At 44.2% G+C, this 16,548-nt stretch overlaps 1 protein-coding gene across 17 annotated transcripts in view; it reads right to left on the bottom strand.

Moving 5' to 3' along the window:
• Positions 1–16,548, bottom strand: part of KIF1B (kinesin family member 1B) — a 135,676-nt gene that overhangs the window by 46,319 nt on the left and 72,809 nt on the right. For all 17 annotated transcript variants that reach the window (XR_014551610.1, XR_014551611.1, XR_014551612.1 and 14 more), the window contains 7 exons: positions 12,744–12,823; positions 11,235–11,310; positions 7,588–7,667; positions 6,830–6,936; positions 6,142–6,225; positions 5,410–5,590; positions 4,111–4,183 (listed from right to left, as the gene is read on the bottom strand). Coding sequence is in view for 14 of the 17 variants with exons in the window: in XM_083628387.1 (XP_083484513.1) it covers positions 4,111–4,183; positions 5,410–5,590; positions 6,142–6,225; positions 6,830–6,936; positions 7,588–7,667; positions 11,235–11,310; positions 12,744–12,823 (681 nt within the window). In the remaining 3 variants the exon portion in view is untranslated. The remainder of the gene's footprint in view (positions 1–4,110; positions 4,184–5,409; positions 5,591–6,141; positions 6,226–6,829; positions 6,937–7,587; positions 7,668–11,234; positions 11,311–12,743; positions 12,824–16,548) is intronic.

Genomic DNA, 16,548 nt, shown 5'->3' on the forward strand with positions numbered 1-16,548 from the left:
GCAAAAGTTCAATCGCACATTTTTGCCTTGGTTACTGCTGACGAGTTAATCCAGTATAAATGTATATATATTTAAAGCGATCTTTCCTTCACGGTGAGTGGACCCAACAGTCATTGCAGAATGATCAGACGAACAGCCAAGGTTAAGTTGAGTTAACATTGGTTAGTAAATGCTGTAAACGTGGTGCAGGAACACGCAGGTGGACAGTCCGTTCTACTAGAAAAGCAGCCAGAGAAGTGTTAGAAGGTAAAAAAAATGGGGAGTGGAATCAGCAGCAGCCACTAGGGATGGGGGTTAGAAGTCATGTAAGTGCCACTACAACGGGTGAGGATACTTCAGGCTCCCAGCAGAACCTGCTACAAGCAAGAGGTCTAGCCACCACATTCCAAAAGGGTCTTTTCCATTTTCCACTGATAACGTTGCTTTGAAAATGCTTATGAGCTTTAATCATCCTAAAACGGTATTTGAAGCACTAAACCCCGCACAAAGCCTGTGTTATTTCGATGCCCACAAAAGTTTATCCCATATTTTATCACCAAGCCTCTTACAAATTTACTAATTGCTAGTTCACCTTTTGGTTTGTGTTAACACAAGCTTGCTATGTTTTTAAAATGACATCACTCCTTAAGATTGCGAAGACTTAAGAAATGGCTTTCCTAAGTCGTTTCAAACAAACAAAGCTTTTCATGCTGTTCTGAGAGGAATGCCCATTTATTTGAGCTAGTGGTTCAGGGTTCTTTTAACTCAGCAGATGTTTTCCAGGGCCTGCTTAGACAATAAGGAATCAGAATTAGCTACCATGCTACCAAGAAGTTCATGGTACAGTTGTACCTTGGATCCCAAATGCCCTGGAACTCGGACGTTTTGGCTCTCGAATGCCACAAACCCGGAAGTGATTGTTCCAGTTTGCAAACGTTCTTTTGGAACCCGAACATCTGATGGGGCTTCCGCGGCTTCTGATTGGCTGCAGGAGCTTCCTGCAGTGAATCAGAAACCACAGTTTGGTTTTCGAACATTTTGGAAGTCAAACAGACTTCCAGAACAGATTCCGTTCAACTTCCAAGGTACAGTAAAACTGTATTTTAAACACGCTGCCTAGCTGATTCTCGGGTCATTCACAGATCCCATGAGGAACATCTATCCACCCACAGCAATAACTCTACTATTAAATAATACAATCCCTTGGTTGTAAAGAAACCGTCCATCATACTGCAGTGGAAATGGAAGATACCCAAACAGAATTCACACCACATGCTAATTTCAAGGCTGTGTCCAGAAAGGGCGAGGAAAGGGGCTTGTTGACATCATTAGACCTGTCACCTCTGTATTTTCTGGCACATACACAAAATTTGCTATTTGCTAATATAAAGGAGGGTTGCTGATCTCGCCCATCAAATTCCATTATGAAAAGACTCAACAAATTATGTTAAGAAACCAATTCAACAAAGCTGAGGAGTGAAAAAGAGGAACTCATTCCTACTACCAAATTTGAGGGTTGGCTTCAATGCAACCTTCCTACATGGAAGATTATACTGATTACATCAAAACTTAACATACCTGGATTTTTATTTTAGGAAAGCAGATAAAACTGTTCAGCCCAGCAGTGATTTTTTTCCTTAAAATTTCAAACATATTGTGCCTTCTATGTAACATTTTTAATGCATGTTGTGATTATTCTTTAGTAGGAAACAACATTACATTGATTTTTGCCGTAAGCAAATGCTCAGAAATCCCCCGTTTGTGCTTTATTAGTTCTTTTGCAGAAGATATCCCTTTCTCATCCACATACCAGTTTAACACACTTGGAACGGGCAGTTTTAAATGTGAACTATTATATCCACAATACTAGACTAAGGACACTTGCAATATTTCTATGGTGAGCTTCTATAATCCAAAGAATGCTATGGACTGAGGGCAGGTGTATTAGGGAGAAGTGGGAAGCATCTCACTAACTTCAGCCTGCCCCTACTTGCCCGTCTTCTGATTTATGACCAGTCAGGTGGTAACTCTGCCTGTCACTGGTTTTGGTTCCACCCCCTCTTGGTCTCTCGGCCTGCTGTTTGCAGGCTGCTATTTGGTCTGCCTTTATCTGTGAATGAAGACGGGCCAAAGCTAGCAAGTCTCAAAGATTATTGTCATTTGTATGCTATAGTACAGATGCTACACACAAACCTTAAATGGCTCCCTTTACTCTGGCTTTGAAAGGGCCAAGCTCTGCACCCTGCAGGACCTCACAGCTCCCACTGAGCTGCACGTCTGCTCGCTGGATTATCCTGTGATCCTACCTAACCCCTTCTGTGTCAGGTCAAACCCAAATCTGGAACATTTGATTAGTGACTATGGATTATTCCACTGGCCCTGTTTGATCTGCCCTCATCACTATTAGCTCTTGCACTCTTGTCTGACTAGCACCCTCCTGAAGTCTTCCTCTTTTGAAAGATAGGGATACCCCAGCACCCATCAGTAATGCCCGGTGACCTCCATACACTCTACATGGGGCTCCCTTTGAAAACAATCTGGAAACTTCAACAAATACAAAATGCCACTGCACACTTGTTAACAGGTACAAGCCTTTAAGGGCATATTTTGCCAATTCTGAAAAAGTCTGCATTGGTTACCATTGGAGACTAGTGAAAACACATTTTATTCCCACCCCACTTCCTCCTTCCCACATCTGGGATATAATGGGAAGCATGCTTTTATTAGTTCTGAGTCTAAGTTGCTCCTCTGTCCACAGAAAGAGAGGGGGTGACTGCACCCAACTCTACCCCTCCATCTGCTGCCCTCTGCACCACATATCTCACACCATTCCCAAGGATCCTCCAACTCTCAGGAGCAGTCTTTGGGAAGGTGCAGGCAGCTGCAAAGGGAAGAAGGAGGAATGAAAACTCTAGTCCATGAACACAAACTCAGTATTCTAAGTTTGTTCATGTTGTAGTTTATTTGTGTCCGGGTTAATTTCCATTTCTGCCTTATTCCACTATCTATACTGTTAAAACCTTTGTTTGTAATGGTCTAATGACTAGAAACAAATGAATCTGATCCACTTTATTAAAACACTTTAAGTATTTTTTTTAAATTGTCTTCACTTTATTAAAAACTAAAATCAGCCTTGGGAACATTTTTGTTAGACTACAGTACAGAAATTGAGTAAATAAATTTCCAGCCAGCTACTACCTTCATTCATAGTTTCAGATGCAGGGACAGATCTCACTGCCTGCCACTAGACATCCAGATCAGGGATGTAGAACCTGGTGCCCCTCCAGACATTGATGGACCACAATAGGTTCCCATTTGTGATCTAAACCCCTGCCCAGGAGTATACCCAGTCAACTTAGTTTCCTGACCCATCCAAAATGGGAATATGGTTCTTTTAGAAATTCACTTTACATTGATTGGATGAAGGTGCCCTATCCCTCATTTCCTGCACCAGGATGCTAAAGTGGGAGAAGCCTGCTTCCTCCCTAGCAACCATCCTCACTTCTGCTTGCTTTGCCCCAGAAAACCTGCTGTCTTTTAGCTACGTGTAAGTGATTTGCTAGTACCAAAAACTCTTTCGCCTTTTCCCATAACCACACACTGCTATGTGCATCAAACAACACCCTTGCTGGGGAGCCACACTCCATGCAAGGCAGGGGAGGAAGGTTAAAAAACATGCAGAGTTGCAGCAACAGTTTTGGACATCACGTGTGAAAAATCCTTGGCACACCAATGCATCTGGAAGGCTCTCCTCAGCAGCATAGAATTAGTACTTGGTGTTGATCCAAGAGAAAACTAAAGCAACCCTCCAGGGCAACCATAACAGGCAAGACCATCAAAAAAGCCATTTCAGAGTTGATTGGGGGAGGGGGGATGTAACAATGCAAAATACAAGCCTTCCTTCTGACCTGTTAAGGAACCAGGATGTTGGCACATTGTACCTGTTTAGGTTCAACATCTACTTGTGGATGAGATCCATGCACTTTATGGTATGCCCCCAGGCATCTGAAGCCAAAGTAGCACGTGAGAAGCAAGGGGCAGCTAACAGTGGGAAGAGTCAATCTGATCACATTTCCTGGAAGTTTAGCATGTTGATTTCTGCAAGGACAGCTAGGAAATACTGACACCTACCAGCCTCTGCTGCTCCAACAAGAGATCTGCTTCCTCTTTTTCCTTCTTGTACAGAATCTCCATTTCTTGAAGTCTGGGGAGAGAAGTTAGACACCTGGTCAGCTTAATACAATCTGGGAATGTGGTTGTTGTGCCTAGCCTGGACTGGGTACCTGGCACCAAGTCCTCAGAGAATGAACCAGATTCCTCTCAGGTTGAGAACCTTGAGGAGAAGGCAGGGTCCCCTGAGATCAGTGCTGAGAATACCCTTGTGGGGAAGGAGAGAAGCTCTGATGAAGAACCCTTGTAGCTGTCACCAGAGGAGGTGTTGGAACCCCACCCCCCACCTCAAGAGCCCCAACACCAAAAGGTCTGGGCCAAAAAACAACATAACATGCAGCTTGTGAGCAATGGGGTCTCCATATAAGCAATCCCTTCCATACCAGCACTAGTGGTCTAGGAGGCCAGAGTATGTAAGGGCTCCCAATGGAACCATCCAGTTGTTGGAAACAATGAAGGTCTCAGGTCCCTAGTCTGCCTGTCCTGCTATGGGGCATCTTGACTGAACTCTCTGTGATACTGCCCTTGAACTCCTGCCTGACCATGCTGCTGGACCACATTTTGGACCTAGACTAATTCTCCATGCTTGACCTCGGTTTGGTTCAACTGCACTGCAGCTGCAACCCCACCTTCCTTGGTGAGTGTTTTGCTAAGATGCTTGTACCTCCTGAGACTGGATCCTGAGCCCCTGAGGGTACCCACTGGAACATGGCAATAGTCAAGGTGGAGACAGCAGATGCACCCCCCACCTAAGAGCACCCATTTGCCCCACCTAAGGATTTCCTGGTGTGGGTGTGTGCAGAAACACACTTCTAGGTAGCGGGGCACTTTAAAAGGACTATAGGAACTTCAAGAGTCTTCTAAAAACTTATTTTGCCAGCTGATCAGCAATATTGTGGGGAAACACAAAAACTTCTGCAGAAACCAGAATCCTGCAACAAGCTAAATATATTATGACCAGTGCTCCATTTTAGCAACAAAGAAGCATCTCTCCACAAAACAAAATGTTGTCATGAGCCACTCTGCAAAACCTTCTGAAGCAAGCACCAAACAAAGGTTAACCGAAAACTACTCAGGAGCCTTTTCATAAGCAATTTTGCTTCACAGCTAACATTCTAACTAAAAAGAATTACATGTGAAACTTGTGTCAATATTAAAGGATGATGCTCTACAACAGTTAAGCAGAAGAGAACAGCACTTCAGTAAGATGGATGGAGGGATGAATGGTAACTTGTTCAGTGTCATGAAAAAATGTATTACCTTTTCTCCATCTCCTGTTTCATATCAATTCCTTGTTTCTCCAGCAATTCCCTCTGAGCAAAAGTCCAATCTACTGGTTCTGAGGGAGTCTCTGCTGATGGAGTCTTTTCCCTTTCAGCCCGTGCTTGCTCAGGATGGTTGAAGCGGAACACGTGGTTTTTGCCCATAATAATACGATTTCCTGGACGGGCAATAAAAAGATTATGACCTAAAGGGTTTTTGTTTTTTGCTTTTTAACGAGAGAGAGCTAGCTGGGATTTGTTCAGCCATGCTATCCCCAGGCAATGAATTCTCAAGGACAGTCAAAGCCAGAAATCATAAAACCCTAACTCAAAAAAAAGACGACAGACTTATGGGAAGAGCCCAAAGCAACGTAGTAGAGCACATGTTCTGCATTCAAAAGGTTCTTGGTTCAATCCTTGGCATCTCCAGTAAGAAGGGTCAGGGAACAGCTCACGGGAAAGACCTCTGTTGGACAGCCATTGCCAGAGAAGGCCAGGGGTAGCCGAAGTGATACCTTCCAGATATTGCTGAACTACAATTAACACCAGCCTCAGCTTTCATAGCCCATGGTCAGGGATGATGGGCTCCAAGTTGGAAAAGACAGTATGGGGCTAGATGGGCCTATAGTCTCTGGATAAAACAGCTTCCTGTATTTCTTTCATGGAGCCACACAGTTTTCAAGACACTTAAAAAAACCAAAGACAGAGTAACAAATTTCAACGTCTTTACCTGAGCGCAGCTGGACAGGTTGCACCACTCTCTTGCCATTGACATAGGTTTCAGACCGTTCACCAGGTTCCAGGGTAACAATCACTAGAGCAGGAATAAAGAATACTCATATCACTGTTTTACTGATGGGAGAAACTGGATAACCTGACCCCAGAGAACTTCTCCAAGCTCCTAGATAGGGCCTATAAAGACACTGTAAGTGTTTACAATGGCTACTAGCCCTGGTGGCTATGTTCTGCCTTTGCTCTTGGAGGCAGCATGCCTCAATAACAGCTGCTGGGAATCACAGCAGGGAAGGGGACTGCTGCTGTGCTCTGGTCATTTCCAAAAGGCATCCGGTTGGACAATGGAAGACCAGATGGGCCTTTAGCCTAATCCAGCAGGGCCCTCCTTATGGTCTTATGTTGTGGGAAGGACAGGGGAGAGAAGTCTTTCCCACAGAGAAGAATATGCATATTCCAGGATTTCCACAGGAATGCCTCTTAAAATCCTTCCAAATAAGCCAGGGCAAAACCCGGGTGGAGTTTAACTACATAATCCAGAAAAGGACAGAGTTCAGCTAATCAGAAGTCCAAAGAATATCTTGCTTGCCTATAAAGAGCCGGAAGATGGCAAGTACCAATATAAGTAACAACACAGGGCAGAGCAGCAGAGAGATATTTAACCAATAAGCAAGCTGCTGTCTCACCATCGCCATTATGGTTTCTCTCGCTCCGGAAAATACAATGCTCCTCTTTGATGTGAGCCCCACTGAGAACGATGTCTTGACGCCGTTCAGCATCTGCCTGGCCAACCCTGCATCCAGCAAATAAAATTGTTTAAATTCCTTATAGCTTAAAAAACAACAACATACTAATCTGCAATAAAAAGAGAAGCTTGTGCATGTCATACACAGCTCTGTCCCCTTCCAAAACCTTGCTGCCAGTTGCTTGCTCCTCCCTGCAAGCCCCTGCTGCCTCAGGTGGCTGCCTCACTCTGCCTAAGAGTAGGGCCAACCCTGCGGACCAATGACCTGATGATCATCGCGTAATTTCAGATGGATTTCATTTTCCGGCTTAGCCTGAGATTCTCTGTTTTCAGCCATCCTCACTACCCATGGCGAAGCTGAAGTAGGTATCGCAAGGTAAGACTATGCTAATTATAATGGCAGTATCCTTCCCCACGCTGCTGCTCCACTCCAGCTTTAGGAGGAAAATGGCCAGCTAAGACAATCAGTCTGCTCTTCCTCTTCCAAGCTCCCCTGGCAATATTCCGCTTGGTAAAAAGCTCCTGCAACTCCAAATCTGACAATTAAACGTTAATCCCATGCATGTAAACAAGGACATGGGTAATTAAGTACGTGCTCTGTCTGACACGCAAGAGCTTAATATGACTGGATTTGCTTTGGGAGAGAAGAGAGAGACTGAAGGTGGCAGCCATCTGACTAAAAGCACTGTTGCCTCTCACCTGGTTATGCCATCTTTGATGTAGTAAAGTAGGCACTCTGACATGAGGGGATCTTCGTTGAGGTTGACAAGGTGAGGTGTCTGAAATGAGGAAAAGCAATTAACTTAAAGATCAGGGCCTCTCTCCCCCCTGTACAACTTCTTTAAAAAGGCGACGCAGCAGCTTCAAGGTCCAAATGCAACTTCAAATTAACCTCTCTCTCCTTGGGAGAAGACAAGTCATTTCTTGAACAGATGCAAACTATTTCAGTACAGAAACAGAGCGATATCATAGGCAGAAATGGCTGCCAGCCTGTCAGCCAGCTAAGAAACATTAAATTGGAAGATCTACTCAGTGGATTTATACCCCCCCCTTTTTTTTTGCTTAACAAGGGTTAGTAACTGGCAACCACTAAAAAAAATAAAATCAGGCCCTGGAGAGCTTCTTCTTGGTCCACTAGCCGCCAACCTGTTTGTCCTCCTGCTCCACTTGCCCAGAAATAGAAATTTCATGTGTGTGGAAAGAGATAAAGAGAAATAAAGGATGACAACGGGATGGAAAGTGAGCATATCAATATTACTTGTATTTCAAAGTGAGGTGCCTGCAAACAAATCTATTTGCTGACCACAGTCTCTCAACCTCAGATTTTGTCAAGGGAAGAGGAATTTCTACCACAGGATACATTACAGAGAAGGTTAGACTATTTGGAAGCTTTTATTCTGTGTTCTATGTGAAGAAGGGGGCACTCTTGTACCCCATGCTTCCAAGCCATAAGAGGAAAAAATCTAGGTACTTTGCTAGACGGCTAACACTCTTACTGGAACCTAAGAGAGTTGCTACCATCACTAAACCAACCTTCTTTGGGGAAAATACCCCACTGGAATCAGCAAACAAGTCACATGGCCTTGGAGTGAAAATCTAGCCAATGGAATGCCAGCAAGCACAGACAAAAGGAAAAAACACAGAACATCAGGACAAAAACAAAACACAGAAAAATGGACATTGACACCCAGCGAACACTCTTCATAGACTCTAAGGAGCTACAACAAGCACTAAACCAACCTTCTTTGGTGAAAATAACCCATTGGAATCAGCAAGCAAGTCACATGGCCTTGGAGTGAAAATCTAGCCAGTGGAATGCCAGCAAGCACAAACAAAGAGGAAAAACACAAAATGTCAAAACAACAACAAAAGAAAACATGAGACAGACAACAACAAAGACAAACACTGAAGATGCCAGTAACTCTAGTTCATTAACTAGTGTTCCAAGACTTCCACAGTTAAAATATGCCACCTTACAGCATAAAATGAAACTATGAGAACTCTAAGGACCGGAGGGTTCAGAATGAGGAAAAGGCCGACCACAAGCAACAAGAGTATCAGGATGGATGGGACAGGGAAATGGAAGAAGGATCAGTGTCTATTTTCTAATTCCATAGGCAGAAATCTCTACTTAAGCATCTGTTTTCTCCACCTGCACAAACCTGGTCAAGAGCAAATGCGTCAAAAGACTCATCAAACAGAGCTGATGGCCTCTGAGGGAAGATCTACATGGAGAGAGTCCAGAAAAATGAGAGGAAACAAGAGGAAAGAGAGAGCTTGAGGGGAATGGAGCAATAACCATAGTGAGAACTACTGCAAGGTTCAAAATTCCAGGAGCCCCTGAATAAGGAAACTTCATTGAGCCCCCTTGATGCAGAATGTGCAAACCAATACTTCTTCCACACTAATTTCAAAGTCTTTTCAGCACTTCAGAAGACTAAGAAGGGATTTGCTGATGAGCCTTTGGGTTCTTTGCCCATCTTGGGGCCACAGGAAAATGCCCAATTACAACAACCTCTGAAGCCTAACCTGATAAGGACCATAGTTCAGTGGCAGAACATCTGGCATGCATGCAAAAGATCCCAGGTTCAATCCAAGGTATCTCCACACAGGGCTTGTCTGAGACCCCGGAGAGCCACTGCCAGTCAGTGTAAGCAATGCTGAGCTAGATGGACCGGTGGTCTGACTTGGTATAAAGAACAGCAGCTTCCTACATTCCTATGATAAAGTTATGCATCAAACTGGCTATTGCTTCCCACAGGGTGGCCAAATATTATTTGTTTCACCTATGTGCCCTATACAAGTTTTATGAAAAGGTTCCTGAAAACCGTCACATCCAATTTCAGCACACATGAACTTCAAGACATTCTGAAATCTACCAGTAGCACTGGTAAACTTTTGCTCAAGTTCTGCTCCAAAGGGTGGCAGAACAGTAATAAGACCTATTATTTGCTGCATCCAACCTGACTAGGAGCAGGGTTAGAAATTCTCCAGGAGCCAGGCATGTTTTGCAACTGGCAGAGGTCCAACTGCAACCACGTGGAGATCTCTGGATGCCAGGCTGGCCACTGCCATCCCCATTTGGCTGGCCTCTCCGGTTTTCTTAAGCAAGTAAGCAGAATAACTTCTTTATTGCATTTATATCCCACCTTTTTCTCCAAGTAATACATGGTTCATCACTCTCTTCAGTTAACCTATCTCACAGGGTCATTGCAGGGATTAAGAGGCTGTGACTGGCCCAAGGTCACCCAGTGAGCTTCATGACTCAGTGGGGATACAAACCCTGATTCCCAGGTCCTAGTCTGACAGTTTAACCACTCCACCATACTGGCCTCCTACTTCTTAGAGTACTTCTGCTATGGGGAAACTATATTCAGTGCTTTTTTTCCTAAAAAAATGTTTAGGGGTACTCTCATTTTGACTCAAGAAAATCATCATTTTATAGTTCAAATCAGGAAAAATACAATAAATGGACAGAGTACAAAGATTTGCAAAATGTTTAGCAGTATGCATACCCCTGTGTGTCCCCCCAGAAAAAAAGCACTGACTATATTAAGTCTGGCGTGGCCTGGCGTGGTCCATGGGGTCACGAAGAGTCGGACACGACTAAACGACTAAACAACAAAAATATTAAGTAGGTAGATATGGGGAAAGCTAAATGTCACTTAAAGAAGGATCTGAAATATTGAGGCTTGAATGTGTTTTATTCTGGATTGTTTTATTTGATGTTTTAATGTAGCGCTGTGGTCTAACCACAGAGCCTAGGATTTGCCGATCAGAAGGTCGGCAGTTCGAATCCCCGCAACGGGGTGAGCTCCCGTTGTTCGGTCCCAGCTCCTGCCCACCTAGCAGTTCAAAAGCACATCAAGTGCAAATAGATAAATAGGTACCGCTCCGGCGGGAAGGTAAATGGCATTTCCGTGTGCTGCTCTGGTTCGCCAGAAGCAGCTTAGTCATGCTGGCCACATGACCCTGAAGCTGTCTGCGGACAAAATGTCAGCTCCCTCGGCCTATAGAGCGAGATGAGCACACAACCCCAGAGTCGTCTGTGACTGGACCTAACGGTCAGGGGTACCTTTACCTTTAAACCACTTTGAGATTTTTTCTTTAAAATAAGGAATGAAAATAATAGTAATAGTAATACTGATAACTGATAATAATAATCTCAAGGGGGAGGGGAATGGCACCTAGAAATTCTATTGTGGCGACCGTAACCCAGGTTTAAGGTGCCATTTGGTGTTTGGCTTATATATCTGAGTTTCTAACACTGGTTAGGAGCCAAAATCCATTCTAAAAAGCCCAGCAATGGGCAGTCTTCACAAAACAACTCAACAGCACAGATGTACCTTTTTAGGTGAGAAAACACCAAGGGTTCCTCCGTCTTCTCGAATGGCGACTCCCATCTCAGCCAGCAAAGCCTCTCTATGAAGGAGGGAAAAGAGATATCACTGAAATATATTTATAATTCAAGCTTCAAAACACAGAGGGAATTAGAGGAGCTCATAATCACAAAATACAAGGTTAATAATCATGACATACAGTTGTGATGGGACATATTTATTTCTGTACTTTCTGCAGTGGCTGGCGGTGGCTTTCCAGGATTTCAGGCAGGAGATGCTCTCAGTCCTGTCTGGAGATGTCAGGGAGTAAACCTGGTACCTTCAGCATGCAAAGCAACTGCTCTGCCACTGATCTACAACCCTCCCTCTGGCAGATTCACTTACTGAAGGGTCGTAGTTTGATGATAGTGCATTCCAATTTGTGCAACAAGGAAATTTTTGACCCAAGGTCTCATCCAACCCTAGGATAACCTAAACAGGCAAAGCTGTATTAAGTTTTAGGGCAATGGTGGGGAACCTGCGGCATTCTGAATATTGCTGTAGCTCCCATCTGCTCCAGCAGAGTACAGTTCAGGGATGATGGGAGTGGCGGTCCAACAATGTCTGTAGGGCCAAAGGTTCACACACACACCCCTGGTTTAGAGCCATTTATTTTTACTATGGCAAAACCATCTGGAAAACCATCATTCTCTACATGTCTCTATGCTACACTCTCTCTAGCTCTCCGGATAGATTTCCCATTTCTAGTTGTGACATTTGAACCGTCTCTCCTCCACGATTACCTGTCTTTTTAGTCTCCCGTTCTTTGCTTCCTCCCTCATGCTCTTTTATCTCCTCCTGTTGTTTCAGGCACTTTGACCATGTAACTCCTCACCCCATTTCCTACAATATGGTGGGTTCGGGTTAGACATACTTTTGAGGGTTTTTAAATTAGAATCTCACGCTTCAACAAAAGCCCGGTGCAAAATAGCAGCGTGAAGGGTGGAAGCAAACAACCAACTCTCAAGTAGGTATGGACCAGGGTGCCTCTGAACACCTGCTCAGCTCAAGAAATGGTTCCTTGGGCCAGAGCTGAGCTCAAAGTCATTTCACATCAAAATACACTCCTGATGCCTGTCACATAAACAGCTTCATTTGTTAAAGCAAATGAATTTAAGGCATAAAACAAACATGCACAATGTTGAGTTTGCTATAGTTAAAAACAACCAGAAATCCTTGGCTAATCTACTCCAAACCACCCAGAGATCCCCCAATAGATCCTGATCTACCATTCTTCTACCCCTGTCTCACACTATCCTCTCACATGCTGTATCTCTCAAATCCTTCAGCAACAAAGCCATTCCTGCAGAACTCTGGTCTTAACCTGGTCTGCAAGGTCCTTTCCTGTGACTATTCCTCTACTCCGTTTTAGTCAAGGTCCTCTCCCTTTCCAATGAGGTTTAGCTGCAATCCTGCCCTCATATGGCTTAAGAACCTCCAAGCAAACATAGATTGTGGTTTTATGTATGTGCCAACCTCTCCATCCTAATCGCCTCTGTCTTCCGCAGTTTCTCCTCCCATGTCTCATTCAGCTCTGCAATGATCTTCTCAGATTCCTGCAAAAAAGTCCAACAGAGAATTAGAGGTATGTACAAGGAAGCTACATCTAAATACCCATTTTTCACTAGCTTACTTGATGAAACAAGTTTTTACATTTAGCTAAATCTAAAAATGAAACAGAAGGATAAAAATGAACAATAGGAAGATAGTGAGCAGCAAATACATCGATCAACTTGCAATCCAGAGTCTTGGGTCAAATCCTCCATCTAATGAAGGATGAATTGGGCCTTGGAGCACCTTTACAAGATATGTTTTGTATACCACCTAGAGAATTTTACAGATGGGTGGCCATATAAATTTAATAGGAAATACTGCTTATGAGGCTGGCAAATTTTAAGAGCACCTGACCATGCTACCAAATCTGCTTGTGTTAGAAGTCCTGAGAGGTCTGATGCAACAGAACTTGCTAATAAGGTGCCAAATTTGCAGGAATGTCATCTGATACAACAGAACTTTTCAAGTGGGTGCTACGTTTGCAGGAATCTCAGCTTATCATGGAATGGATCGCTTCCTGGTTCTTCCCCAGGCAGAGGCACACACTTGTGCATGTACATAAGTACAAATATGCTTTCACAAAGGAACCTGGTTTGCATGTCATGATAAGCCAAACCATGGCCTAGTATGAACATGCAAAATCCAGGAAAGCCAACCATGGTCACTCCCCCGCACCCTGGTCATTTTGCTGCTGTGTCATGCTGAGCTACACCACTATTTAGCTTAATGCTGTTGATGCTTGACTCCTCTCTCCAGCAGCCAAACGCTGCTAATATCTTCAAGAACCCATAAGGTAGGGATGAGAAATATCAGGCTTGAGGGCCAAATGTGCCCACCCCCAGCCTCACTACCCAGCCTTCAGGACTCTGCCCAAGCCATGTCCTGGTCTGTGCCCAATTAACTGATAATGCCTCTGACCTGCTTGGATGGAGAGATGTGTGTGGAATGTGCATATAGAAACCTCTCTGCCTTTTTTACACAGTAGAAATGGAGCCTGTTGTACAGATGTAAGGGTCATATCCTTTGCTCCTCCCACTTTTTCCTCCAGACTTGCCCACCACTGGCATATGGTCCCCAGGAAGTAATACAGAAGGAAATGTGTCGTTCTGGCTGGATGACAAGTTCTCCACCATAAGGCATGGTGGAATATAAACCACTGAAGAGCCTTCAACGAACACCATGCAGGTCCAACACCAACATTACTCCAGAATTCTGATTTCCGCCCCCCCTTCAACAGCAAGTCTGGCAACTTGTGCACAAATGGTCGTTTGTTCCCACAGCAACTGGTGGGAGGGGAGGGAATGTTTCTCCCACTCTCATTCCCCTTTGGAAAAGACAAATATCAGGGCTGTTTTTCTGCTGTGGAAGTTTACTCTAAGAGCCAAGAAAACAGAGGAAGAAATAAAAAAGATTGGTGGGGGGGGTATGTGAAGAGAGGTTGGAATCCCTTGTAACAGGAAACACACTCTTATTTATCAATGCCCCAGTGGGGCTAGAGATGATCTGCTCATTTCCACATCTCTATTTACTTGTCATTTTGAAGCTCATGATGCCCTCAGTCATTAACTTGTCAGAAGATGCTGCCTTGCCAAGCTGCCTCCATCCTCCCATTCCCCTTCAAAATGCCAGAGATGTTGCCTTGAATGCTGATGAAGGGGGAAGACTCACAGGCAGGCCAGCCCAGACATTAAGTTGGGGGGGGGCGTAATATGTTTGAAGATGCCACTTTATGACAGAGCGCCAGGCAAATGCAGAGACAGCACTGTTATCTCCATGTCAACGGTATTTTTGTAAAAAGTGCAATGTGCGTGCTAGTCCATCCAAATTGCCCTGGCAGCTTTTCAAATATGGGAAGAGGAAAAGAAGGGAAAAAAGGAGGAGGGGTAGGCAGTATTTAAATTCACAACATTAACCCGCCTGCTGCTTCACATGCCCAACCGTGGGGGAAGAGAGGGAGGCTTTGGTAAAAGCCGAAAGATTGCTGCTGTGCCCTTTTGATGCTGTTCCATAGACAAAAGCCTCCATTGTCCATGTATGGGGGGTGGGGGCAGGCATTCTGTGAGCACTTCACATTTGTAATCTCCGGGGTCCAGGTCTTGGTGCTCTGTTTTCCAATGTGACACTTCCAGGAAAGACTGAATTATTATTGCTGAAAAAAACTCTTCATTTTCCTCAGCTCAACTGAACATGGAAATATATTTGTAAGTCTGCCACTCAACCAGTGACTTTACATGCCGGTATCCTTATTTTATACGAAGGCAAGCAAGAACATCCCAATAAAAGGCCAAGGATTTCAATCTTCATCCCACACAGGCACACTAGCCCTGTTTGGAAAAATAAAAAATGCTTAAGGAGGCATATGCCACCTTCATCTGCATTGCAGGCATTGGGCTAGATGGCCTTTTGGGTTTCCAAATGTTCATTGCCATAAAAATTTAATCTCAACCAAAGGATGCACATATTGGGGAAGGGCCGTAGCTCAGATGTAGAGCATCTGCCTTGCACACAGAAGGTCCTAGGTTCAATCCCCAACGGCTTCTCCAGGTCAGGCTGGGAAAAGACCCTTGTCTGAAACCCTCAAAAGCCCCTGCCAGTCAGTGTAGACAATACTAAGCGGATGGACCAATGGTCTGATTCAGTACAAGGCAGCTTCCTATGTTCCACAGGACATTCACAATCCCTACTGCAGTTCTGACGTCGGTGCTCATGGCTAACTTGATCCAGGCATTTAAAAACTGTCCCATATATCAAGCTGGCTGGTTGAATTGGTTTTGAGTTCTGGCATTTTGGTCACGCTCTCTCTCATTGGGTGCCATATTGTTAGCCTATAGGAAGCCACAAATTTGAGCAGATCTGGATCTGCCCTGTCCCTGGATGGGAGGACCTCTTTGGAACCTGGCATCCATCCTCTCAAAAGCCATGATGGAAGGAAAGCAGGATACAACAATGCAACATACTCGTAGTCCTCACTGCACAGCCCACGCTTAGCAAGTTGGCTCCATTCAGAATTTATGGTTTTGATAAGAGACACTTTAGATTATCAAGGAATTTCCATACAAATTTGCTTTAGGAATGAATGGATTTTAAGCATCCATAAGAAACTAAGTGTTAAGAGATCCATCTAGCCCAGCATCCCATTACCAAGCACAGTAGAGCTAACCAGATGCCTTCAGGAAATCCACAAGGAGTCACTATCTCTCTCCAGTGTTTGCTCCCCAGTAATCAGTATTCAGTGACACACTGCCATCAGATCTACAAGTCACACAGAATAACCATGGATAGCTTTATTTTCCCATGCATTAGTCTGATCAACATTGAAAGATACCAAGCCAGTGGGGATCATGACATCTTGTGGCCACTATTGCCATTAATTTGTTAAGTATCGTGCCATGGACTTTCCTTTGTCTGCCCCCGATCTCCTGCCAATTGAACAATTTCATTGGAAGACCCCGAGTTTTACTATGGTGTGGTGGGGAGAAAAAAATCTCTTTATCCACTACTCTTCGCCCATACTTCTACTTGAAGTCCACAACTTGGCTCCTCAGTTTTAGTTGTATGATTTTGACATAGCCAGGACTGCACCGATTTCAAATCTTCCCAACCATCAGATGGCTGTTGAGTTAGCATTTACCAAAAGGAATGAGTTCACCTTGCAAGTATCACTAATGTATTTTTTTTTGCTCTCTTTGGAAATACGCAAACTACACCCAGGAATGCTTTTGGAGAC

The sequence above is a fragment of the Podarcis filfolensis genome (genome assembly GCF_964270895.1).
Source record: "Podarcis filfolensis genome assembly, chromosome: 8".
Lineage (NCBI taxonomy): Eukaryota > Metazoa > Chordata > Lepidosauria > Squamata > Lacertidae > Podarcis > Podarcis filfolensis.